The sequence below is a fragment of the Myotis myotis genome, unplaced genomic scaffold (genome assembly GCF_014108235.1).
Source record: "Myotis myotis isolate mMyoMyo1 unplaced genomic scaffold, mMyoMyo1.p scaffold_m19_p_4, whole genome shotgun sequence".
Lineage (NCBI taxonomy): Eukaryota > Metazoa > Chordata > Mammalia > Chiroptera > Vespertilionidae > Myotis > Myotis myotis.
Window position 1 is genome coordinate 22,426,787 of NW_023416346.1, and position 25,462 is coordinate 22,452,248.

General features: G+C 45.6%; 2 protein-coding genes and 1 pseudogene across 2 annotated transcripts; 1 reads left to right on the plus strand and 2 right to left on the minus strand.

Annotated features, from left to right (window-relative positions):
• Positions 1-1,193: 1,193 nt before the first annotated feature.
• LOC118654378 lies at positions 1,194-1,523 on the plus strand (annotated as a pseudogene).
• A 6,309-nt stretch (positions 1,524-7,832) lies between these two features.
• Positions 7,833-8,942, minus strand: LOC118654379 (melanoma-associated antigen 10-like). The gene is made up of 2 exons (XM_036305701.1): positions 8,776-8,942; positions 7,833-8,709 (listed from the first exon to the last, which is right to left on the minus strand). The coding sequence occupies exons 1-2, from the start codon at positions 8,940-8,942 to the stop codon at positions 7,833-7,835; spliced, it is 1,044 nt and encodes a 347-aa protein (XP_036161594.1).
• A 15,276-nt stretch (positions 8,943-24,218) lies between these two features.
• On the minus strand, positions 24,219-25,091 carry LOC118653639 (melanoma-associated antigen 10-like). Its single transcript, XM_036304258.1, has one exon. The coding sequence runs from the start codon at positions 24,957-24,959 to the stop codon at positions 24,219-24,221; it is 741 nt and encodes a 246-aa protein (XP_036160151.1). The 5' UTR covers positions 24,960-25,091.
• Positions 25,092-25,462: the final 371 nt, after the last annotated feature.

A 25,462-nucleotide genomic window follows, 5' to 3' on the forward strand; every position in this document is an offset into this window, starting at 1 on the left:
CCTTGGTTCTCAGCATAGCCTCTCCCAAGCACCAGCAAGTCCAGCACAGGTAGCTACTGACTGCAGATCACTTTGGAACTCCTACTTGGTGACGTGGGCCAGACCCAGACAGCAGCTGACATTGGCCTGCACTGGAAACCCTCCCAAGAAGCCCCAGAACTAACATGCCTGATGGTCAGCTTCAGACCACACTAGAGCACAACCCAATTAGCTCCATAAATGACACGCCCAAAGAGTGGACTTGGTAGGCATCAGAGTCTCATTAAAGTAAATCCCTCTCCATGGGGTCATCCCACATACAACAGCTCATCTTTTAGTCATGGCCAGGCCTAACAGCCAGTCAACCTGACAGTCAATGCCACCCACTGACATGCCAACAGTAATCAAGGATCAACTACAATGGAAGGACACATACAACTCACACAAGGTACACCCCAGAAGCACCCAGCTCAGGTGACCATGGAGTCTGTGCACTAGGCCCAACACAAGGTCACCTGCCAAAACTGGGAGATGTAGCAGATCTACCTAATACATAGAAATAAACACAAGGAGGCAACCAAAATGAGGAGGCAAAGAAACATACTCCAAATAAAAGAATAGCACAAAACTCCAGGAAAATAACTAAACAAAATGGAAGCAAGCAATCTAACAGATACAGAGTTAAAAACACTGGTTATAAAGATGCTAAATGAACTTAGGAGAAGAATAGACGAACTCAGTGAGAACTTACACAAAGAGATAAAAGCCATAAAAATAACAGTAAGAAATGAGGAATACAATCACTGAAATTAAGAATACATTAGATGGGGAATCAATGCCTTTAGGTCACTTTTTACACCTTGACTCAGTCTGTTCCCACTAGCCCATTTGTATTCAGTGTCCTGTGCACATGCCTTGCAAATACAGTGGGGCCTTGACTTACGAGTTTAATTCGTTCTGTGATGGAGCTCGTAACTCAAATTACTCGTATGTCAAGTCATAAAGTGAACGAGTGAGACACGTGATGCTGGACTGATGTTGTGGCGTTCACTGTGACGTTCGCTGCGCCAACAGTGGTGGGGTATCTGAAGCTGGCTCATAACCCGAACTTTAGCTCGCAACTCAAAGCAAAAAATCGGCCAAGAGATGGCTCGTATCTCAAAAAACTCATTAGTTGAGACACTCGTAAGTCAAGGCCCCACTGTAAAAGTACCATGAGTCTGAATTCCAGCATAGGAGTTTAATAAATTGCAGCAGTTATCATTGCTGCTGGGACAGCCACAATTGGTTATAAAGCTTACAAAAGATTGTATATTAAAGATCATTAAAACAAATCTATGGTTACTCTTCACATTCAGAAAGACAACCCCGAGAATGTGCATGATTTTGACGTGGAGGATTTGGGACATAAAGCAGTGTACTGCCATTTTTTATGGTCCAAAAAGTTCCCATTCTCTGATGGAGCTCATTCACAACACAATGAAGAGACTGGAGACAATGTGGTACTTCTGATCACTAAGAAAAACAACTTAACAAAAGTATGATAAACAATCCAATTTTTAAAATGGGTAATCCAATATAAATAGACAGTTCTTCAAAGAAGACATGCAGATAGATGGCCAAGACACACATGAAAAAAATGATCAAAGTCACTAATTATCAGAGAGATGCAAATTAAAATAATGAGGTATCACCTCACACCTGCCAGAATGGCTACCATCAATAAATCAACAAACAAGTGCTGGCAATGATCTGGAGAAAAGGAAACCCTAGTATACTGCTTGTGGGAATGCGGACTGGTGCAGCCACTGTGGAAAGCAATATGGGGTTACTTCAAAAAATTAAAAATGAACTGCATTGTGACCATATGATTCCACTTCTGGGAATATATCCTAAGAATCCTGAAACACCAATCAGAAAGAATGTATGTACTCCTGGGTTCATATCAGGACAATTTACAGTAACTAATATCTGGAAACAGCCTGAGTGCCAATCACTAGATGAATGGATAAAAAAGCTGTGGTACATTTACACTATGGAATACTATGTAGCAGTGAAAATGAAGGATATCTTAGCCTTTGAGCATGGAGGGACCTTATACTAATCGAAATAAGCCAGTCAGAGAAAGACAAGTAGCACATGATCTCACTCATATGTGGAATCTAATGAACAAAATAAACTGATGAACAAAATAGATCCAGAGACATAGAAGCATGGACCAGACTTTCCAACCTCAGAAGAAAGGTGGGGTGGGTGGGTGGGTTGGTGGGAAGAGATCAATTGAAGAGCTTGCATGCATATATGCATAACCCATGGACACAGACAATAGGATGGTGAAGGCCTGGGATGGGGGGTGGGGTGAGCTAGAAATGGCTAATGGGGAAAAAGGAGAACATATATAATACTTTCAACAATAAAGATTTTTTTTCATTAAAAAAATATATCCTCTTCCTAACTTATGCAATGGGCTCCTTTCCCTCCCAACACCTGCCTATCTCTCAGCTTTTACTGTATGCACCATATTGTCTCTCAACCCAAGACCCTCATCCCAACTTCTACCACCTTAGACTTGTCAAATTCTCAGGTATGCCCTAGTCCTTTCTAGAGTTAGGGATGAGCTAGTTTATTGACTTGGATGTAAGCACTACTTTACAAATCTTCGTTGGATTGAGTGTTTGCCCTAGTTCTAAACTCCCTTCTATCACTCAGAAACAATTAATTTTATTAAATACCACCAACGTTTTGCAAAATTCTATAACAACACTTTAAAAATATAGCATTTAAAGTGCAAATATTAGATTAGCACATATACAGAAGTGGATGGGAATATAAAATGATTTGGATTGTGGTACTCCGGAGCTGTAAGGTATGAAGAAATAAATCCCTCTTATGAATCACTTCTAATACCTCTAGAGATAGATTTGTGACTGTAATATTCCATCTCTCAGAGTTTGTTGTGTCCTCATAGAAACCTGCATTTAGCACGTTGACCTCAACAATGGAGTAGTGAATAAAGGTCTGATAAGTGATTGGTTGCTGGTCCTTCAACAGAGAATAAAATCATTTTCTCATGAGCTTGTATTTAAGATACAAATCAGACAAGCTAGAGTGTTTTTCCTCAAAAAAAATAGGGATTATTTACTCTCTTATAAATAAAAATAGAATATATATAATGTCATGTCATCAAGGAAATATTTTTTGATGTAAGGGTACATAGTCAAGAGAAATATATTGAAAGAAAACCCTAAGAAGATATTCCCCCTGTCCAAGTTTGATAAATCACTATCTTAAAAAAAAGCTTATGAAATAAAATTTCTGTATGAATGAGACATTTTATGTCAAATTTCAGCCAGTAGCCGAGAACATTTTCAATGTAATGTTAACAATTTGAAAAATATTGGAATAATTTTATACATTAATATTGTAGCTTTGAAAAGCTAAACTCCATAATCATTTTTCCTTTGGAAACACTCCATTCCATTTTATTTTTATAAGCACCTTATACAGAAATATGATAAGGTATTTCTGTTAACAGTGATAAATAGATTTATTAAATAATTAGCATGCAGATAGAGGAAAGCTATATGTCTTGCAGAAAATCTAAAATTATTACTGGGAGCAAAATGACATTCATATATTTTAAATGATATCAGAAATTGCAGATGCCAAGCACATTCACGATAAGGGCACAATTCAGTCATAGATTAGATATGGACATGGTGCTAGCATTTTAGTGTGAGAATAATTTTGGTAATAGAAATGTGAGCAAACCTATGAGGATTTAGAAAGGCCAGATAAGGCATAAAATATATTCTGGCTGCAGCAAGGTAACAGAGTCAAACTAGGAAAAGGATTTAGAATTGTAGATTATTCATGACCTGCAAAAAGACATAGTGACACACAGAAGACTCTTACTAATAAAAATGGAGATGATGATACACCCATTTACTAAATGCCCTGAGGGTACCAAGTATTATATTAGACATATAAAAGGCCAAGTGCTCCTCTCTCTGCACTATGAAAGAAATATCAGAATGTCCCTGAAGATAGATCAAGCATAAGCTTGTGAGTTTTGTTTTAATAAAAGGAGTGGTTGACAGAGACACTGGAAATTAATGACCAAATAAATTAGTGACCAAATTTTCTCCTTTGCTATAACCACAAACAGACTCCATTTTTCTGTCAGAAAAAAAAGAAAGAAAAGAAACCCTGGATATTTGGGATGACAGCCAAATTACTCTTTAGGTATATTCACCTTCAGAATAGCCAGGAGGGAGGAAACATGAAAATATGACAATAAACTGAAGTTTTAGAGATGAAGTGTTCTATACGTAGTAAAGAACTACATGAAAAATGGTTATGATTGTAATATGACTTTGTGACTTCCAACATGCTTTCAGAATCCTGTTCTGATTTGAGTCAGATGTTTTCACATATCTACTATTGCCTTTAATATTCAAAAGGTTAATCATTCCCAGGAGAAACCAATATTCCAAAAGTGTAAGTGACTTGCCTCTAGTCCAGTGGTTCTCAACCTTGGCTGCACATTAGAATCACCTGGGAATCTTTTTAAAATCCTGATTTCTGGGCCTCATCCTCTGGAAATTCTGTTTTCTTTGTTATGGGGTGGGGCCACAACATTAGTAACAAAGAAACAGAATTTCCGGAGGATGAGGCCCAGAAATCAGGAGTTTAAAAAGATTCCCAGGTGATTCTAATGTGCATCCAAGGTTGAGAACCACTGCCTAGTCCAGTGATGGCGAACCTTTTGAGCTTGGCATGTCAGCATTTTGAAAAACCCTAACTTAACTCTGGTGCCTTGTCACATATAGAAATTTTTTGATATTTGCAACCATAGTAAAACAAAGACTTATATTTTTTATATTTATTTTATATATTTAAATGCCATTTAACAAAGAAAAATCAACCAAAAAAATGAGTTTGTGTGTCACCTCTGACACCCGTGTCATAGGTTCGCCATCACTGCACTAGAGGCTAAGCTGATTTCACCAAAGGGGTTCGGAGTGAGCTGCATCCCTCTGACTGAGCACTTCCGATGTGTCAAACACTGCTCAGGGAATTCTGGGTGAGGCCCAGGGGAGAAGCAAATGAAGAGGAGAGAGCCTGGTCCACTAATGGGCAGGTCCCAGGCCGACTGCTGGGGGCAGCACCTACAGGTCAGAAGGGCCCCGGCTGCTGTGGGGAACCCACAGGCAATCAGGTCCCAGCTCTTCACCAGGTGCAAGGAGCTGGTGTGGGACCTCAACCACTGAGGGGTGAGGGAATGTGCCCAGGATGCCATGGGCTGTGAGGGTGGGGCAGGTGTGTGAAGTCAGGTAGACAGCCTGAGTTTGGAGGCCACCTGACCCTCTGTGTGCTGTGCAGCCTCCCCTGGTCTGTCACGCACACAAACACATGCGTGTACACACATATACACAAATGCGTGCACACAGGCAACACCACATGCAGACCTGTCCCTGCCTCTCAGACCAGCAATGGGAAATGAGGCCCAGTGTGGACAGAAGGGTTCACCCAGGTCGTAGGAACTCGGCCCTCGGAACCCCAGCCTGGGCCCCTTGCTGCCCCTTTGAAGATGTGCTGCTTACACAAACCACAGCCCCATCTCCACAGTTTCAAAGCAAAACAAGCCCCAAACTCCTGAGCAAGGTCCTGGGGGTTCTCTTGGAGGGGTGTGAGCAGCTCTCGGGGCGTCAGGCCTTGCCAGCGCTCACTCCTCTCCCATACTTCTCCCTTTGGGAGCAGAGCCTGAGTCTGCATGGGGTTCCACCCCAGCCTCTCCAGCAGCAGCTCCCGCCAGAGGGCTCTTCCCAGTCCCTGTGAGCATGTGGATGGGGATGGTGCAGTTCCTGTGGCGGCTCAGTAGGGTCGCCAATGAGTCTCCAGAGTCATGGCCCCATTTAACACCAAGCCTGCATAAGGCTGCCAGGAGAGGCAGGAGAACTCCATCTCCCCAGAGATCCATGGGCCTCACGTGGCCTGTGGAAACCCAAAAGTGTGAATGTCAATAAGCATCATGCATCAGCCCTCCGTGTTCATGGTCTGTGGGCTGACCTCTCCCCCCAATGTCCCCTGGGGCCCTGGAACCCCACTGACAGGGATGGTGGGAGAGCAGAGAGTGTTGGCTTCTTCTTCCTATCCCCACTCACTCAGCTTCCAGGCCCCATGGAAAGTGCTGGCGATGCAGATGCCTCGTCCATGAGATGGAGTCTTTGGGGAGCTCAAGGAAGAAGGTGGAGACAAGTAAGGAGAGGCACTCAGGACAGGGTGTGGTCAGTTCCACAAAGGAGGTCACTGAGGCCAGGGGAGCACAAAGGAGGGAGAAGGGGCGTTTTGGCTTCACACCGGGTGAGTGGGTTCTAGTCCTCACCCAGTGCAGACCCTCCTGGGCTTTGCTTCTTTTCCTCACCCTCACCCACCCTCCCTGTCTGCTGCCTCCTCTTTTCACCCCATGGTGCTACAGTCCCAAGGCACCCCGGACCCTCTTCGAAGGCTCCTGATTGTATATCCTTGAGATCCAACCTCAGCTGGGCCCTGGGACACCGTGTGAGCTCAGATCATCCTGCCAGGTGTCGCCTTCGGACCCCTTGGGGGGCCACCCTCCTCTATATCCTGGCTACACCACTGCTATCTGCTGTCAGTAGACACTCCTGGCCCCCACCTGAGCTTACAGAAGGAATAACAGGAGCAGGAAGAATTGGCACCAGTACCCACACACCAACCCCCTTACAGATCCGTGGGATGGGCATGACCCAAGAAGCCTAGAATTCAATGCTCAAATAACGGGTGTAGGGGCAGTGCCACTGTCACCGCAGTCTACAGTGGAGAAGGTGGCACAGAAGGATGACTAGATGGCCCACGATCATGGGAGCCCTGACTGCATCACCCACTGTCCTTGCCTTTTACCTGGGGAAGGGGGACCTAGTACCTGGTGGAGGTCGGATTCCACGGGGCTGAGTACCTGGCCCGGAACAGGACAGTCACAACCGTTGGCTATACATCATCATCATAGGGCCTGAGCTTCAGTACCGCACTCCACATGAGACACCCCCCACTCTGGTTGACTCTCCCCTCCTTTCTTAAAGGACATAAACACCACTCCAGCTATTATGTCCTCGTGTTTATGAAAACATACCCACTCTCAAAGACGAAGTCCAGGGGACAAAAGCTGCCTCCTGTTCACTCCCTTCCCAACCCAGTGTCCTGCCAGTGCCTGTGCACAGCTCCTCTCCTCTGCATTCCCTCCCTCTCTCTGGCTGGGGTGCCTTTCCCTGTGAGGACAGAGGCTCAATGAATGTTTAGGGTGTACATGAACCAGTGAGAAGGTTTTCTTTTTTCACTGTTTATTTTTCTACGTTCTTGAATAAGCTAAGAAAATCCAGGTGTGTGTGTGTGTGTGTGTGTGTGTGTGTGTGTGTGTGTATGATACAAGAATTCAAAAATTAACTATTTTATCTGTTTTACAGATAAGTTCTTTCACATTAAAAATATACTATTCCAATTCCATGTTATCTTGTTACAGACTACAAATAAAATGACAGATTTCTAATTAGTTTTACAAAATAGTAAAGCTCTTTCTCTTTAGTTAAATAACAATAAACATGTGACCTGTGTCATCTGTAAACTTGGGTTCTTAAGCTAATAAACATTCTACTTAAATTAACATTTTAAAATACCAAAAATAAAATAAGATGCATTTCTAAGTCACCCCAATGGAACAGAGACACAAAGATGTCATTCACTATGATTCCCTCATCCCCAGTCAGGCCCTGCACTAAGTGCTTAGATCACGACTGCCCACCTAAAACACAGAGTAAAGAAATCTGCCCTGGATTTCACTCAGGGAAGAAGAAGCTACTGTCCATGGCAGAACAGCTTGCACTGGCCATGGCAGTAGTATCATCTGTGGTGCTAACTCTGGCCTGGGCTCTCTGTTCCTCCTCTCTCAAAACCTCCTGATACCAGTGTGTGTAGGACCTGGGGTCATTCCCATTGACCTGGGCCAAAAACTCCAGGACTTTCAACTTGGTGGTCTCAGCGTGGGCCCTGGGACCCCACAGGAACTCATACCGTGCAGGATCGCTGTTGGGCACCTGCCGGTACTCCAGGTACTGTTCCTGCACCCAAACTCTGGTGAGGAGCTCTCTGGGCTCCCCATAGATGCTATGCTCCATCCCAGCATGCACCCCCATGGCATTCAGTGCTTCCCATATCCTCTCTTCGGGGACACAATCATCCTCCGAGAAGATTATACTAAGGATGAGTATCAGAAGGCCAGTCTTGGGCATACTGTGCTCATCGCTCACCATCCCATCATAGGTGAGGCCCAGGTTGGTGACTAGGACATAGGTGTGGCTGGTGGGGTCCACTTCCTTCACATCAATGCCATAAACCAGCTGCATGCACTCAGTGGCCTTCCTAAAGATTACAGCAAAGTGGTCCTGGTGCTCTCTGATGATGCTACTCAGCATTTCTGCCCTTGTGGTCAGCTCCTTTGTGCGATACTTCAGGAGCAGGAACCCTACCAGATCAGCTACCTTATCATTAATCACGTATCTGGGCAAGGACTCTGTACCTGGCAGGGCCCAGGAGGTACTCAGACCCTCCCCTTCTTCGCTGATGGATTGGCTCAAGGGAGCAGCAGCGGCAAAGGCAGTAGGGGAGGCATGGGCACTTGGAGAGCTCCGGGGAGGATTCGATGCCCCAGCAGCAGCATGAACCTCCTCCTCCTCCTCATTCTCCTCCTCCTCCCCATTCTCCTCCTCCTCCTTCTCCTCCTCCTCCGAGGTGCTTGGGTTACTTGAAAGCAGAGGATAGCAAGAGGAAGAGGTGGAGGAGGAGAAAGAGGAAGCAAAAGAGTTGGAGGAGGAGGAGGAGGAAGAATCCTCTTCCACAGCCTCGGGAATCTCAAGCGAGTAGCGTCGACGCTTTGGAACTCGAGGCATGATGACTCGTGTCAGGCGGCCACAGGAGTGCGGGCAGGAGGGGAGCAATGAGGACTCACAGGCCTGGGGGAGAGAGGAAGGGTAAGTGGCCTCAGCTGAGTACACCCTTGGCAGCTGTGAGAAAGTGGGACTACAGGTCTCCTCTTTAGGGGTGCTCTTGGGCCTCACTGGGGCCTCTCCTCCTGGGTGGCCTGTCCCCTAAGATCCTGAATGCGGAAGTCAGATGGTTCTTCGGGGTACAGTCGGCATAGGCCAGGGTTCTGTGGCTGGCAGTGGGGTGGGGTCGGGTACTGAGGGAGTTCTCATCTATTCTGGCATGGGGGAGACCCTAGGGACACATTCTAGGTCAGGGCAGGCACCTCACCTTGACTGCTGGCACTGCCTGGACCTCCTCTGCTCTGTGACCTGTGTTTTGTGCCTCAGACCTAGGCCTTTATCTCCTGGTTCCTGGAGCACCTGTAAGAGGAAACGAGGAAACACCTCAGCGTGCAGGTGGCATGCACAGCCATGGGCCTCCAGTACTGACAAGAGGGAGGCCAGGATGCTGTGAGGTCCCCACTCTTCTGGGCTGGATGGTCTCTTGCGTCCTCCCTCAGCATCCTCTCCTTTCCCCTGGCAGGGCAGGGAACCTCCCCTTGCTGGACCTGAGGCAAAACTCTCAGAACAAGGCTACATACCCCTGAAACTGAACAGAAGAAAGTGAGCAGGCCCCGCAACAGACCACACCTGCCCAGAACCTCCCACGGGATACAGTATGACATGGCCAAACTCTGTGGGGTCTATCCGTCCTGGGACGGGGAGTCCCCTCAGTCCTAACTGTGACATCTGACAGGGTCTTGGATAACTTCCTGTGCTGACCTGAGGCCACTTACCTTCAGACTGAAAAGCTCACCTTCCTGACTCACTGGTGGAGGACGTGAGGGACAGCACGGCTAGCCACCATGTTCCACTTTCTCTCGTGGCTGACAGAAGTGGCAAAGTAAGGCTGGGACTCCCCCTGTTGTGATGTGAGGGGTTTCCTCAGTCCTCAGCTGAACCTTGAAAAGAGACAGCAAGACTCGGGAGCACGGGAGGAGCATTAGGGTTCCTTCTGTCTTTCCTCAGATTGCTCACCTGCAAAGAGGTCAGGGCCCGGGCCACCTCCCGCTCCTCCTTTGCTGACCTGCATGTGCTCCCCTCAGTCCAGGTCTCTCACCTACCTGAGACCCCCTCCCCACCCCCCAGCCACATCAGAGTGCTCTCAGTTGGACAGCCCTGCCTGCTGTGTCAGAGCTGAAAGTGGAAGTGGGGTGCCTGTCCGTGAGGCCCACATTTGTTCTGGAGGACAATTCCCCCTCCTTCCTCCCGCATGGTCAATAGCTTGGCCACCTGCAGTGCCCGAGTGTCCTGGCTCTGCTGTCCATACGCCTCACCCTTTGTGTAAGGCCCCACCTCTTTCATCTTCCTGAGAGCAAAGGGAGCGGGAGAAGCCATGGGAAAGCGATTCCAGAAATCCCAGGGCTGAGCGCAGGTGCGGGCGTCTGTGGGGTTCCCACTGTGGTGGGATCCAAGGTTCCCTCAGTTCTCCCTTAGGATCCTCCCTTGACTCTGGCAGGTGCTGGCCCCACCCTCTGCTGATGTGAGGTCCTGCTCTTTATACCCAAGCCCCAGACTGTCAGACCCAGATGCACCAATGAGGAAATGCCCCCTAGGATCATCCTCCACGAGGCCTGCTGGATGGACTGTGGAGGGCCCTGGGCCCACCCTCTGCCGTTCTCAAGTATTGTTCCCGGTACCGACCCGGTTGTGCAAGTCAGCGCATGCTGTGTGTGGTCATCCTCCAGCGGGATCCCAGCACTGACTCTGGTTTGGTTTCCAGGGTCCCTGCGTCCTCCCTCAGGGTCCTCACCTTGGCTCTGGCAGGTCCCTGGCCCACCATCTGCCGAGATGGGGTCCTCCTCCCTGTACGGAACCCCCAGAGTCTCTGAGACCAGGACTGACTCTGGTCTAGCTTCCAGGGTCCCTGGCCCACCATCTGCCTAGATGGGGTCCTCCTCCCTGTATGGAACCCCCAGAGTCTCTGAGACCAGGACTGACTCTGGTCTAGCTTCCAGGGTCCCTGGCCCACCATCTGCCTAGATGGGGTCCTCCTCCCTGTACTGAACCCCCAGAGTCTCTGAGACCGAGACTGGAAGCGGAAGGGAGGAAGGGGGTGTGGTCATCCTCCCACCTGGCCCCCATCTGCTCTGGCAGGTGCTGGCCCCGCCCTGTGCTGACGGGGGTACTCATCCTCACAGCCACCCCCAGAGACTCTCAGACCCGCCTGCGGAGGTCAGGTAATGTCCCGCGTGTCCCCCTCCCGAGTCCTGCGGGCTGGCTCTGTGGGGGTCTGGGGTCCTCCCATCCCCTACTGCCAGCTGACCGGGACTCTCGGAAGCTGCTCTGCCCTCCATGAGGAGGAGAGGCCCAGCTCCTTACCACCGCCCCTTCCTTACCACCGCCCCTTCCCTGCCCCCGCAGTGCAGTCGGGACACCCCGCATGGCCACCTGCCACGGGGCCCCTCGCGGAGGACAGCAGGGGCACCTGTGCGGCTTCCCGCTGCGGTGCGGTGGGACCCGGCTGCTCACCGGGACTCCCGCAGGGCCCGGCCCCCCTCAGCCCAGGTGAGGTCCGCCCCACCCAGCCAAGCCCCGCAAGGCCCGCGTCATGGGAGCCCAGGGGAAGGTCAGAGAGGCTGCCTACCACTGTGGGCTTCACCCCCTGCGGGCCCGGGGCTGGATCTGCTCCTGACGGCAGAGGCCCTGGGTCCAGCCCCGTCTGAGGGACCCGGGTGGCCTCGGGGCCTCCTCCCACGCAGCGGCCCGTCACATGGACCCTGGAAGCCCTGGGCCCGCCTGGGCCCTGAGGACGGACGCGCCTCGCCCCTCACCCCCGAGTCCCCAGACCTGGCTGCGCCAACCACGACCGGCTGCGTGTGGTCACCCCCAGGGGCTCCCAGGACGGAAACCGTTGTCCCAGGGCCCGGGGTCCCTCGCCCTCCCTGGCACCCTCACCTGGACTCGGGCGGGTCCCGGGCCGCCCTCAGGATGTGAGCACGTTCAGGATCTCCTGGGCATCCCCAGGGTCTCAGAGACCCGGATGCAGAAGTGAGGAACGTGCTGGGGCAAGGTCTCTGAGACCCGGATGAGGCGTGTGTGGTCCCCCTCCCAGAAGCCCTTCCATGCTGAGCCTGTGGTGGGGGCAGGGTCTCTTCCGCCCCCGCTGCTCACCCTGACTCTAGGCAGCTTCTGCCCCCCTCTGCTAACCAGAAGCCCTGCTCTTGATGGGTGTCCCCGCCTGAGGCCGTCCTGGAAGGCAGGTGGACCCGAACAGAATCGGAGGTTCTGCTGCCTGCCTCAAGGACAGCCAAAAGCAGGGGGCGGGTGCTGCCGAGAAAGGAAAGGGTTGATTCCCGAGTCACCTGACCTGGGCCAATGGTGGACTCCTGTCCCAAAGACCACTGTCCTCCTCCTACCTAAGCCCGCCTTTCTTGTTGTCTTCATTGCCAACCGTGTTACAGAGGTCCCCTATTCCTCATGGACCCCTTCCAGCCGGAACCAGCCCCTGCCCCAGGCCTTCACTACACTATTGCCTGTGTCCATGGGTTATGCACCCAAGTTCTTTCTACATCTCAGGATCTATTTTCTTCATCAGTTAATTTGCTCTTTGGACCCCACATATGAGTGAGATCCTGTGACACTTGCCTTTCTGGCTTATTTTGCTTAGCGTAATAGCCCCTGGGTCCCTCCATGATGTCTCAAAGGGCAACAGAGCCTTCTTTTTTACTGCTGTATAGTGTTCCATGGTATAGATGTACCACAGCTTTTTTACCCACTCATCTGCTGATGGGCACTTAGGCTGTTTCCAGATCTTAGCTATTGTAAATTGTGCTGCTACGACTATAGGGGTGCGTATATTCTTCCTGATTGGTGTTTCGGGTTCCTTGGGATATATTTCCAGAAGTGGGATTACTGGGTCAAATGGGAGTTCTATTTTTAATTTTTTGAGGAAACTCCATACTGTTTTCCACAGTGGCTGCACAAGTCTGCATTCCTACCAGCAGTGTACTAGGGCTCCCGTTTTTCCACATCCTTGCCAGCACTTGTCATTTGTTGATTGGTTGATGGTAGCTATCCTAACAGGTGTGAGGTGATACCTCATTGTCATTTTAATCTGCACCTCTCCGGTGATCAGGGACTTTGAGTATTTTATCATGTGTCTTTTAGCCATCTGTATGTCCACTTTGGAGAAGTGTCCATTTAGTCCTTTGCCCATTTTAAAATTGGATTGTCTTCCTTTTGTTAAGTTGTATGAGTTCCTCATATATTTTTGGTTATTAACCCTTTACCTGATGAACATATTGGCAAATATGTTCTTCCATACATGAGCTCCCTTTTCATTTTGTTGATGTTGTCTTTTGCTGTGCACAAGCTTTGTATTTTGATATAGTCCCATTTGTTTATTTTCTCTTTTGTTTCCCTTATCCTAGGTCTTAGGAGATGCATTGGCGAACATATTGCTAACAGAGATGTCTGAGATTTTGCTGCCTTTGGTTTCTTCTAGGATTTTTATGGTTTCACAACTGATGCTTAAGCCTTTAATCCATTTTGAGTTTATTCTTGTGTATGATGCAAGTTGGTGGTCGAGTTTCATTGTTTTGCATGTGCCTGTCCAACTTTCCCAACAGTGTTTATTGAAGAGCATGTCTTGATTCCATTGTATCCTCTTGTATCCTTTGTCAAATATTAATTGAATGTAATGTCTTGGGTTGATTTTTGGCATCTCTGTTTTGTTGCATTGATCTATATGCCTGTTCTTCTGCCAGTACCAAGCTGTTTTGATTACAGCGGTTTTGCAGTATAACTTGATATCTGACAGTGTGATCACTCCAACTTTGTTCTTCTTTCTCAAGATGGCTCTGGCTATTCAGGGTCTTTTTTGCTTCCATGTAAACTTTTAGAGTATTTGTTCTAGATCTGTAAATATGCCATTGGTATTTTTTTTTTATTGTATACTATGCTTGTATTGCTTAGGTTTCTTTTTTTTTTTATTGCATAAAGTATTACAAAGGGTATTACATATGTGTCCATTTTATCCCCCCACTCTAGACAGTTCCCTAGCCTCCCCTATCCCCCAATGTCTTATGTCCACTGGTTATGCTTATATGCATGCATACAAGTCCTTTAGTTGATCTCTTACCCCCCTACCTCCTGCCCCGCATCCCTCCCCGGCCTTTCTGCTGCAGTTTGACAATATGTTTGAGGCAGCTCTGCCTCTGTATCTATTATTGTTCAAAAGTTTATAATGGTCTCTATTATCCATGAATGAGTGAGATCATGTGGTATTTTTCCTTCATTGACTGGCTTATTTCACTTAGCATAATGCTCTCCAGTTCCATCCATGATGTTGCAAATGGTAAGAGTTCCTTCCTTTTTAGAGCAGCATAGTATTCCATCGTGTAGATGTACCACAGTTTTCTAATCCATTCATCTACTGATGGGCACTTAGGCTGTTTCCAGATCTTAGCTATGGTGAATTGTGCTGCTATGAACATAGGGGTGCATATATCCTTTCTGATTGGTGTTTCTGGTTTCTTGGGATATATTCCTAGAAGTGGGATCACAGGGTCAAATGGGAGTTCCATTTTCAGTTTTTTAAGGAAACTCCATACTGACTTCCATAGTGGCTGCACCAGTCTGCATTCCCACCAGCAGTGCACAAGTGTTCCTTTTTCTCCACATCCTCTCCAGCACTTGTCGTTTGTTGATTTGTTGATGATAGCCAGTCTGACAGGTGTGAGATGGTACCTCATTGTTGTTTTGATTTGCATCTCTCAGATGATTAGTGACTTTGAGCATGTTTTCATATGTCTCTTGGCTTTCTGAATGTCCTCTTTTGAAAGGTGTCTATTTAGGTCCTTTGCCCATTTTTTGATTGGATTGTTTATCTTCCTTTTGTTAAGTTGTATGAGTTCCCTATAAATTTTGGAGATTAGGCCCTTATCAGATATGACATTGGCAAATATGTTTTCCCACACAGTGGGTTTTCTCGTTGTTTTGTTGATGGTTACTTTTGCTGTGCAGAAGCTTTTTATTTTGATGTAGTCCCATTTGTTCATTTTCTCTTTCGTTTCAAGTGCCCTAGGAGCTGTATCAGTGAAGAAATTGCTTCGGCATATGTCTGAGATTTTGTTGCCTTTGGATTCTTCTAGAATTTTTATGGTTTCCTGTCGTACATTTAAGTCCTTTATCCATTTTGAGTTTATTTTTGTGTATGGTGTAAGTTGGTGGTCTAGTTTCATTTTCTTGCATATATCTGTCCAATTTTCCCAACACCATTTATTGAAGAGACTATCTTGGCTCCATTGTATGTTCTTGCCTCCTTTGTCAAATATTAATTGAGCATATTGGTTCGGGCCAATTTCTGGGCTCTCTATTCTATTCCATTGATCGATATGCCTATTCTTGTGCCAGTACCAGGCAGTTTTGAGAACAGTGGCTTTGTAATACATCTTGATATCTGGTATTGAGATCCCACCTACTTTGGTGTTTTTCAGGATTGCTGCAGCTATTCGGGGTCTTTTTTTATTCCAGATGAATTTTTGGAGAGTTCGTTCTAGATCTCTGAAGTATGCCGTTGGTATTTTAATGGGAAGTGCGTTGAATTTATAGATTGCTTTGGGTAGTATGGACATTTTAATGATGTTGATTCTACCAATCCATGAACACGGTATGTTCTTCCATCTGTTTATGTCTTCCTCTATCTCTTTTTTCAACGTCCTGTAGTTTTCTGAGTAGAGGTCTTTTACCTGTTTAGTTAAGTTTATTCCTAGGTAGCTTAATTTTTTTGGTGAGATGGTAAACGGGATTGTTTTTATAATCTCTCTTTCTGAAAGTTCACTATTGGTGTATAGAAATGCCTCGGATTTCTTGGGGTTAATTTTGTATCCTGCTACATTGCCAAATTCATGTATTAAGTCCAGTAGCTTTTTGATGGAGTCTCTAGGGTTTTGTATGTATAATATCATGTCGTCTGCAAATAAGGACAGTTTTACTTCCTCTTTTCCAATTTGGATGCCTTTTATTTCTTCTTCTTGCCAAATTGCAATGGCTAACACTTCCAGTACTATGTTGAACAGGAGTGGTGAGAGGGGGCATCCCTGTCATGTTCCTGTTCTTAGGGGAAATGGTGTTAGTTTTTGTCCATTGAGTATGATGTTGGCTGTGGGCCTGTCATATATAGCTTTTATTATGTTGAGGTATGATCCTTCTATTCCCACCTTGCTGAGAGCTTTTATCAAAAATGGGTGTTGAATTTTGTCAAATGCTTTTTCTGCATCAATTGATATGACCATGTGGTTTTTTTCTTTCAATTTGTTTATGTGATGTATCACGTTTATTGATTTGCGGATATTGTACCATCCTTGCATCCCTGGGATAAATCCTACTTGGTCATGGTGTATGATCTTTCTGATGTACTGCTGGATCCGATTTGCTAAGATTTTGTTGAGGATTTTGGCATCTATGTTCATGAGGGATATTGGCCTGTAATTCTCTTTCATTGTGTTGTCTTTACCTGGTTTTGGTATTAGGGTGATGCTGGCTTCATAGAATGAGCTTGGAAGTGTTCCTTCCTCTTGAATTTTTTGTAGTAGTCTGAGGAGGATAGGTTTCAGTTCTTCCTTGAATGTTTGGTAAAACTCCCCTGTGAAGCCGTCTGGTCCTGGGCTTTTGTTTGCTGGAAGCTTTTTGATGACTGCATCAATTTCTTCCATAGTTATTGGCCTGTTGAGATTTTTAGATTCTTCCTGATTGAGTTTTGGAATGTTGTATTTTTCTAGGAATTTGTCCATTTCCTCCAGGTTGTCTAGTTTGTTGGAGTAAAGCTGTCCATAGTATTTTTTAACAATCATTTGTATTTCTGTGGGGTCTGTTGTTATTTCGCCTCTATCGTTTCTGATTTTGTTTATTTGGGTCCTCTCTCTTTGCTTCTTGGTGAGTCTGGCTAGAGGTTTGTCAATCTTGTTTATCCTTGCAAAGAACCAGCTCTTGGTTTCATTGATTTTCTGTATTGTTTTTTTGGTCTCTATGTCATTTATTTCTGCTCTAATCTTTATTATCTCCTTCCTTCTGCTCACTCTGGGGTTTCTTTGTGGCTCTCTTTCTAATTCTTTGAGTTGTAGAGTTAGATGATTTACTACCATTTTTTCTTGTTTTTTGAGATAGGCCTGTAGAGCTATAAACTTCCCTCTCAGGACTGCTTTCATTGTGTCCCATAGGTTTTGGATTGTTGTGTTTTCATTGTCATTAGTTTCCAGGATGTTTCGAATTTCTTCTTTGATTTCATTGGTAACCCAATCAATATTTAATAGCATGCTATTCAGCTTCCAGGTGTTTGAGTATTTTGGGTTGTTTTTATTGTAGTTTATTTCTAATATTATGCCATCGTGGTCTGCGAAGACGCTTTTTATGATTTCAATTTTCTTGAATTTGGGGATACTTTGCTTGTGCCCCAATATATGGTCTATTTTTGAATATGTCTTATGAGCATTTGAGTAGAATGTATATTCCCTGGCTTTCGGGTGAAGTGTTCTGAAGATATCTATTAAGTCCATCTGATCTAGTGAGTCATTTAGGATTGCTGTATCTTTGCTGATTATTTGTCTAGAAGACTTATCCAGTGCTGTCAGTGGTGTATTAAAGTCCCCTACAATGATTGTATTGTTGTCGATCTCTCCTTTGATATCTTCCAGGAGATTTTTTATGAATTTGGGTGCTCCTGCATTGGGTGCATATATGTTTACCAGGGTTATATCTTCTTGTTGTATTGATCCCTTTAGTATTATGAAGTGGCCTTCCTTATCTCTTGTTATGGCCTTCACTTTGAGGTCTATTTTGTCCGATATAAGTATTGCTACCCCAGCTTTCTTTTCCTTTCCATTTGCCTGAAAGATATTTTTCCATCCTTTCACTTTCAGTCTGTGTGAGTCCCTTCTAATGAGGTGGGTTTCTTGTAGACAGCAGATGTATGGGTCATGTTTTTTTATCCATTCAGCCACTCGATGTCTTTTGTTTGGAGCATTTAGTCCGTTTACGTTTAAAGTTATTATTGAAAGGTACTTGTTTGTAGGCATTTCTGTTTTTGTGTGGCTGTTTTCTTTCTGAGCTTTTTATTTCTTCTTTTTATACCAGTCCCTTTAGCATTCCTTGCATTGCTGGCTTGGTGGTGATAAACTCCCTTAGCCTTTTTTTGTCTGTGAAGCTTCTTATTTCCCCTTCAAGTTTGAATGATAGCCTTGCTGGATAGAGTATTCTTGGATTTAGTCCTTTGCTTTGCATCACTTTGTAAATTTCCGTCCATTCTTTTCTGGCCTGATGTGTTTCTGTTGAGAAATCATTTGACAATCTAATGGGAGATCCCTTGTATGTAACTTTCCGTCTCTCTCTTGCAGCCTGTAAGATTCTCTCTTTGTCCTGAACATTTGCCATGGTAATTATGATGTGTCTTGGTGTGGGTCTTTTTGGGTTCACCTTGTTTGGGACTCTCTGGGCTTGTGTGACTTTTTTCTTCCCCACCTCAGGGAAGTTTTCTAATATTGTTTCTTCTAATAGGTTTTCTAATCCTTGTTCATCCTTCTGTTGTTCTGGTACCCCTATTATTTGTATGTTGTTTCATTTCATGTTGTCCCAAAGCTCCCTTAGGCTCTCCTCCTGTCTTTTCATTTTTTTCTCCAATTGCAGTACGTTTTGGGTGTGTTTCGCTTCCTTGTCTTCTAAATCACTAATTCGGTCCTCCGCTTCTCCTAGTCTACTGTTGATACTTTCAATGGAGTTTTTCATTGCAGCTATATCACTCTTCATTTCTTCTTGGGTCTTACTTAAGTTGTTGATTTTTTCATCTGTTTCTTCTAGCTTCTTCCATATGTTATCGATTTTTTCATCTGTTTCTTCTTGCTTCTTGGAGAGGTTGTCGATTTTTTCCTCCATCCGGTTTATGCACTCTAGGACCCTTATTCTGAATTCTTTTTCTGTCATGTTGCATGCCTCTGTATTACTTAGCTGCTTTTCTGGAGAGTCCTCCTTCTCTTTCCTTTGGGGGTTTCTTTGTCTACCCATGTTTGATCTCGCTGACATATCTAGACGTTGAGTTGTTCAGTGGCTGCTCCCTTGGTGGCAGTGACTCCTTGGTCTGTGGTTGCTCTTCGGGCGGTTGCGGTAGCAGCTGCTCTTCAGTTGGCAGCAGCTCCTCTGGTGGGTGCTGTTCACAGCTGTGGTGGCTCTTCTGGCTTGTGGGGCAAGGTTTCACGTACAGCTGCTGTTCGCCAGCAGAGGGTGTGGTGCTCAGGAGGTTGCTGTTGCTTGGATCTGCTGCATTGATTTAAAGGCACAAAATACAACACAACAAGGCACCACGTACCAGGCACTATACACAAATATATTCACAATATGAATAACCCCAAATAAAGGTGACCACCTGAATTAAGAGAATTAGGGGATAAGGAAGAAGGAAGAGAAAAAGAGAAAAGAGAAAAAAAGAAAAGAAAATTAGGGACCAAAAAAAGGAGTGCAAAAATGAAATTGGGAAAAAGGAGGGGGGAAAATAAAAGCGAGAAAAGAAAAGAAAAGAAAAAAAAAGAGCGAAAAGAGAGAATGAAGTGGAAGAGGGGAAGAGACTTTTTTATATGAGGAGAATACTCCTATAGAACAGCCATTAATCCCAACAAATTCCAGCAACAGCTCCCTGGAGATGAATGCAAACTAGAAACAACCAATAATATAACGATGAAAATAGAATGGAGAACACTAATCCCAAAATAAAATAAAGAGAAAATAAAATGGCACTTTAAAAAAAAATGGTAAAATGGTAGCAGTAATAATACTGGTTAAAAATAAGAAGGTAGTAATTAAAAGGGTAAAAACCGGTGATGGAAAAAATAAGAAAAGAAAAAAAAAGAGAAAAAACAAAAAAAAAAGAAAAAAAATTGGTTTCTTAGTTAAAAGGTGAAAAATGAAAAAAAAAAAATATTGCAGTAGTGAAGGTCCTTCAGTTCTTCTATTCTTCAGTGTGGCTCGCCTTAGACCTGCCAGGTATTCAGGAGAGTGTTGAGTTTCCCAGCGATACACTGTTCCTCTGTGTTGTAAACCACAGTCCTTATTTTAAAGCAAGCCGCATTTGTTTCCCAGACTGCCTTATTTTGTGTTTAGCAAAGAGTCAGTTTGTGGGTCAGCCTCTGGGTGGCAGTGTTCTGGGGTTGGCCTCTGAGGCTATAGGGCCTCTCTGTCCAGTGGAAGTTCACTGCCCAGAGCTGGCTGTGTAAGAGTTACCAGTGCTGTGTTGTTGCTGGGATTGAAAATCCCTCTATAGGCCAGACCCTGTTAACTCCCAGGGACTGATCAGGTTATTTTAATCCTTGATCTCCTACAGGGTGGAATCTGGGTGTGGCTGTGCTCCTTGCCTGGGGGCTGGGGGGAGGAGTCTCACTCTCTGGAAAGAATGGCTGCCTCAGCCCTGGGCTCAGGGGTGTCTCAGCACTCAATTCGCTGCCACCTCTCCCTGCCCCCCTTCTCTCCTCAGTCTCTCCCCAGATTCCACTCCTCCGCACACTCTCCCTCTCTTCAGCACAGGTGAGTGTCTGTATCCGAAATGTCCCATGAACAGGATTCAGGGAAAACAAACAAACAAACTCCGGCCGCGTAAACGGGGAAGGCTTGGTTTCTGTAAGCTTCTTCTCTTACCGGGACTGCATGGTCTGGTCAGCTCTTCAGGCTGCCCCCTTTAGGCTCAGTCCTCTGTGATCACAGACCCAGCTCTCAATTCCCCCGGCAGCGCCAGGAATCCTGCGGTTCTCCTTTCCCCCGTCAGGGGCTGTGCCTGTCCCAAGGGACGCGGCTGTCTGCCACGCGGTCTCCCTCCGACTCTCTGGGCTCAGAGGTCTGGCAAACTTTCCTGCCCAAATCCCTGGTTTTTTTTACCTTTCCAGGGGAGTTCTGCTCTTCCCGGCTGCAAACCGTCTCGCCAGCTGAGGAATTTCGCCAATTCAGGGTGGATGTTACTAGTTTCAGCTGCTCACTCCATTTGCTCAGGTACACGACCTGGGACGCGTCTGCCTATACCGCCGCCATCTTCTTCCTGCTCGCCATTGGTATTTTAATAGGGTTTGCATCTAATCTATAGATTGCTTTGGGTGGTATGGACATTTTAATGATATTAATTCTAGCAATCCATGAACACGGTATATTCTTCCACTTCTGTATATCACCCCCTATCTCTTTTTTCAATGTCCTGTAGTTTTCTGAGTACAAGTCTTTTATCTCCTCGGTTAACTTTATTCCTCAGTATCTTATATTTTTTGTTTCAATGGTAAGTGGGGTTTTTTTTTTTTAGTTTAGTTTCTCTTTCTGAGAGTTCATTGTTGGTGTGTAAAGCTGCCATCTAGTTCTGGGTATTAATTTTGTATCCTGCTACATTGCTAAAGTCATTTATTAAGCCCAGTAGTTGGTTGGTGGAGCCCTAGGGTTTTCTATGTAGAATATCATGTCATCTGCAAATAATGACAATTTTACTTCCTCCTTTCCCATTTGGATGCCTTTTGTTTCTTCCTCTTGTCTGACTGCTGTGGCTGAGACTTCCAGTACTATTTATAATAATAAAAGTGTAATATGCTAATTAGGCCAGACCCCTGAATGAACTTCTGGACTTCATTCCCGGCGTCCTTCTGGAGGAAGCCACTGTGGCGGGGGCTGGGGCAGAGGCAGTTACAGGTGATCAGGCTGGTAGGCGAGCAGTTATGGGCAATGAGGCAGGCAGGCAGAGTCATTAGGGGCTATCAGTTAGGCAGGCAAGTGGGTAAGGGTCATGAGGAAGGCAGGCAGAGATGGTTGGTGCAATTAGGCAGGCAGGCGAGTGGTTAGGGGAGATCAGGCCATCATGTGAGCAGTTAGGTGCAACCACGCAGGCAGAGGGCAGGTGAGTGGTTAATAGCCAGCAGCCCCAGATTGAAAGATGGATTCTCACTGATTCAGTTTTGGAAGATTGTATAATTCTGTGAATTTGTCCACTTAATCCACATTGTTCAGCTTATTGGCATAAAGATTTTCATAGTATTTTCTTACAATCCTTTGTATTTCTGTGGGGTCAATTGTTACCTCACTTCTTTTGTTTCTGATTTTACTTATTTGGGTCTTCTCTCTGTTTCTTGAATGTGGTTAAAGGTTCATCAGTCTTGTTTATATTTTCAAAGAATTAACTCTTGGTTTCATTGATCGTTTATATTATATTTTTCATCTGTATGTCATTAATTTCTGCTCTGACTTTTATGTATTTACTTCCTCCTACTTGCTCAGAGCTTTTCTTGTTGTTCTCTTTCTAATTTTTAAGTTGTATGGTTAAATATTTTATTAAAATATTTTCTTGTTTTTTGATGTAGGTTTGTAAGTGCTATGAACTTCCCTCTCAGGACTACTTTGCTGTGTCCCATAGATTTTGATTTGTTGTGTGTTACTTTTTTTTGTTTCCAGGAAGTTTTTTATTTCTTTTTTGATCTTATTAGTAAGTCACTCGTTGTTTAGTAACATGCTATTTAGCCTCCATGTGTTTGAATATTTTTGAGTGTTTTTACTGTAACTGATTTCTAATTTCATGCCATTTATTTAGGAGCACCTAAATAAAGAAAATTAAAAAAACTTATAGAGGACTTTAAGGGAAAGATCAACAGCATTAAAGTAATAGTAGGGGACGTTAATAGCCCACAGACTTCACTGGATAGATGTTCCAGACAAAAAATTACCAAGAAAACAGTGATTCTAAATGGCAGACAGGTTCAGGTGAATTTAAATGACATTTACAGAATATTTCACCCCAAAGCTGCAGAATATACGTTCTTCTGATGTTCACATGTGTTATTCTCAAAGATAGACCACATGTTAAAACACAAAACAAGTCTCTACAAGTTTTCAAGAAGATTAAAATCATAACAACCATCTTCTCGGATACCAATGGCATGAAATTAGAAAAAGCTGCCACCCCCAGCTTCTTTACAATCAACCCCAGCAGAGGGAATCGCAGTTTCCCAAGTACCCTGGCTCAGGCCATGCACATCATTTTTTAACTAAGGTATTACATATGTGTCCCTATCCCCACATTGCCCTCCTCCACCCCCCACTCATGCCCTCACCCCCTGGCCTCTGTGTCCATTGGTTAGGCCTATATGCTTGCATACAAGTCCTTTGGTTGATCTCCCCCCCTTACCTCCACTCTGCCCTACCTTCCCTCTGAGGTTTGATGGTCTGATCAATGCTTCTCTGTATTTGGATATGTTTTTGTTCATCCATTTATGTCAGTCATTATATTCCATATATGAGTGAAATCATGTGATATTTACCGTTCTCTGACTAGGTTATTTCGCTTAGTATAATGCTCTCCAATTCCATCCATGCTGTTGCAAGTACGCTGCGGTAAAAATGAAGTCCACTCACAAGTGAGTGCTGGTCGCTGGAGGCCCACCGCCTCACCTCTTCTGTTACTGGTTTGTAGGATTAAGGAGACACCTAACCCCTTCCTTATATGACTTCAGCTCCTACACTATCATCCTATGGGTGGATATGCCCTGCTTATGTTAGTGTGCCCACTACTAACACAGGGCCTTCCAGAGGACATAGGATCAGTGAATGTCTGGGGATTAAATGAACCACTGAGCAGGGGTCGTCTTTATTCAGATGAAATCCCCCCACTTTCTTGCCAGAAACAAGGATCCTTGGATAAGCTGTTTCATGGAAAGACAGATGAGAAGATATAAGAAGCAAAAATTAACAACCTTTTGCTTTTATTTTTCTATTTCTTAACTCCATGGATTTTACTGCTGAGTTCTTACACATTTCCAAGGAAATTCTATTATAATGTCATGTTATCTAGATTGGGATCACAAACTAGGATGGGAATGGTCCCAATTTTCATTACACAGTAGCAAATCTCTTACTCTTGAGCTGGACATGTAGAAATATATATGTGATCAATGTCATTTACAAACTTGCATGCTAAAAGTTTATGAAAACTTCTACGTAAAGGAACATTAGAAAATTTCCTTAAAAATTCACAAAATAATAAATCATAAATTTCTCAATCACAATAGGAGCCTAAACCTTTCCCTGGGCCTCACTACTGGTTTGTTCTGAAACAGAGTTGAAAATTGGACGCACTTTATGCCCAGCAAAAGAAGTTAATGCACATGGACCTGAAAAGTGCCTGGATGCAACTCTGGGTCAGGCATAGTGTTTCTCATTGCACTCAGGCTCTTCAGGTAGGGATGGGAGGAGATGGAAATCCCTATTAACCGTGTGCATAAACTTGAGGGCTTTCACCGTGGTGGTCTCAGCGTGGGCCCTGGGGCCCCACAGGAACTCATAGCGTGCAGGATCACTATTGGGCACCTGGCGGTACACCAGGTACTGTTCCTGCACCCAAACTTTGGTGATGAGCTCCCTGGGCTCCCCATAGAGCCAATGTACCTTCCCATCATGCACCCCTAAATCATTCAGTACAGCCCAGATTTTCTCCTCAGTGGCACAATCACCCCCTGAGGCGATCACACACAGAAGTGTGACCAGGAGGCTTGTGTTGGGAAATCTGTGCTCATCGCTCACCATCCCATCATAGGTTAGCCCCAAGGCAGTGACCAGGACATAGGTGTGGGTACTGGGGTCTACTTCCCTCACAACAACACCAAAAACCAACTCAATGCACTCAACGGCCGCACTGAAGAGCTCAGGAAAGTGGTCCTGGTGCTCTTTGATGACACTACTCAGTATTTCTGCCTTTGTGGTTGGCTCCTTTGTACGATACTTCAGGAGCAGGAACTTCACCATTTCCATCATCTTCGAACGCAGTGATTTGTGGAGCAATAAATCGGCATCATCTTCAGGGGCTCCCTCAGTGTTTGGACCCTCTTCATTTTGGATGCTGGAGCTCTCATCTTCAGATTGGCTGCATGGAAAGGCCTCCATGGCCTGGGGGGAGGGGCAGGCACGCTGAGGACTCTCGGGAGGACTTGGTGTCTCAGCAGCAGACACCTCCTCTAGGTTGTCTATAAACAGGACTGAGGGGGAGGAGGAGAGAGACAGGGCATCTTCCTCCTCCTCCACCTCCTCCTCCTGCATAGCCCAGAACAGCTCCCCCGCCACCAAGTTGGGGATCTCAACTGGGTACGGAAAGTCTTCCTCAGGCTTCAACGGCTCACTCATATGATGACCAGGCATGATGACTCGTGCTCGAACAGTGACTGAGTGTGAGCAGAAGATGGGCGATGAGGAACCACGGGCCTGGGGAAGAGTGGGAGAGTGAGAGGCATGAGCTGAGAAACACACCCTAGGCGGCTCTGACAAAGGTGACTTCCAGGTCTCCCCTTTAGGGGTTTACATGGGACTCACAGGGCTCACTCCTGACCAGCCTGCCCACTAAGAACCTGAAGTAGGAAGTGACATGACTGTTCAGGGTATAGCAGGCACAG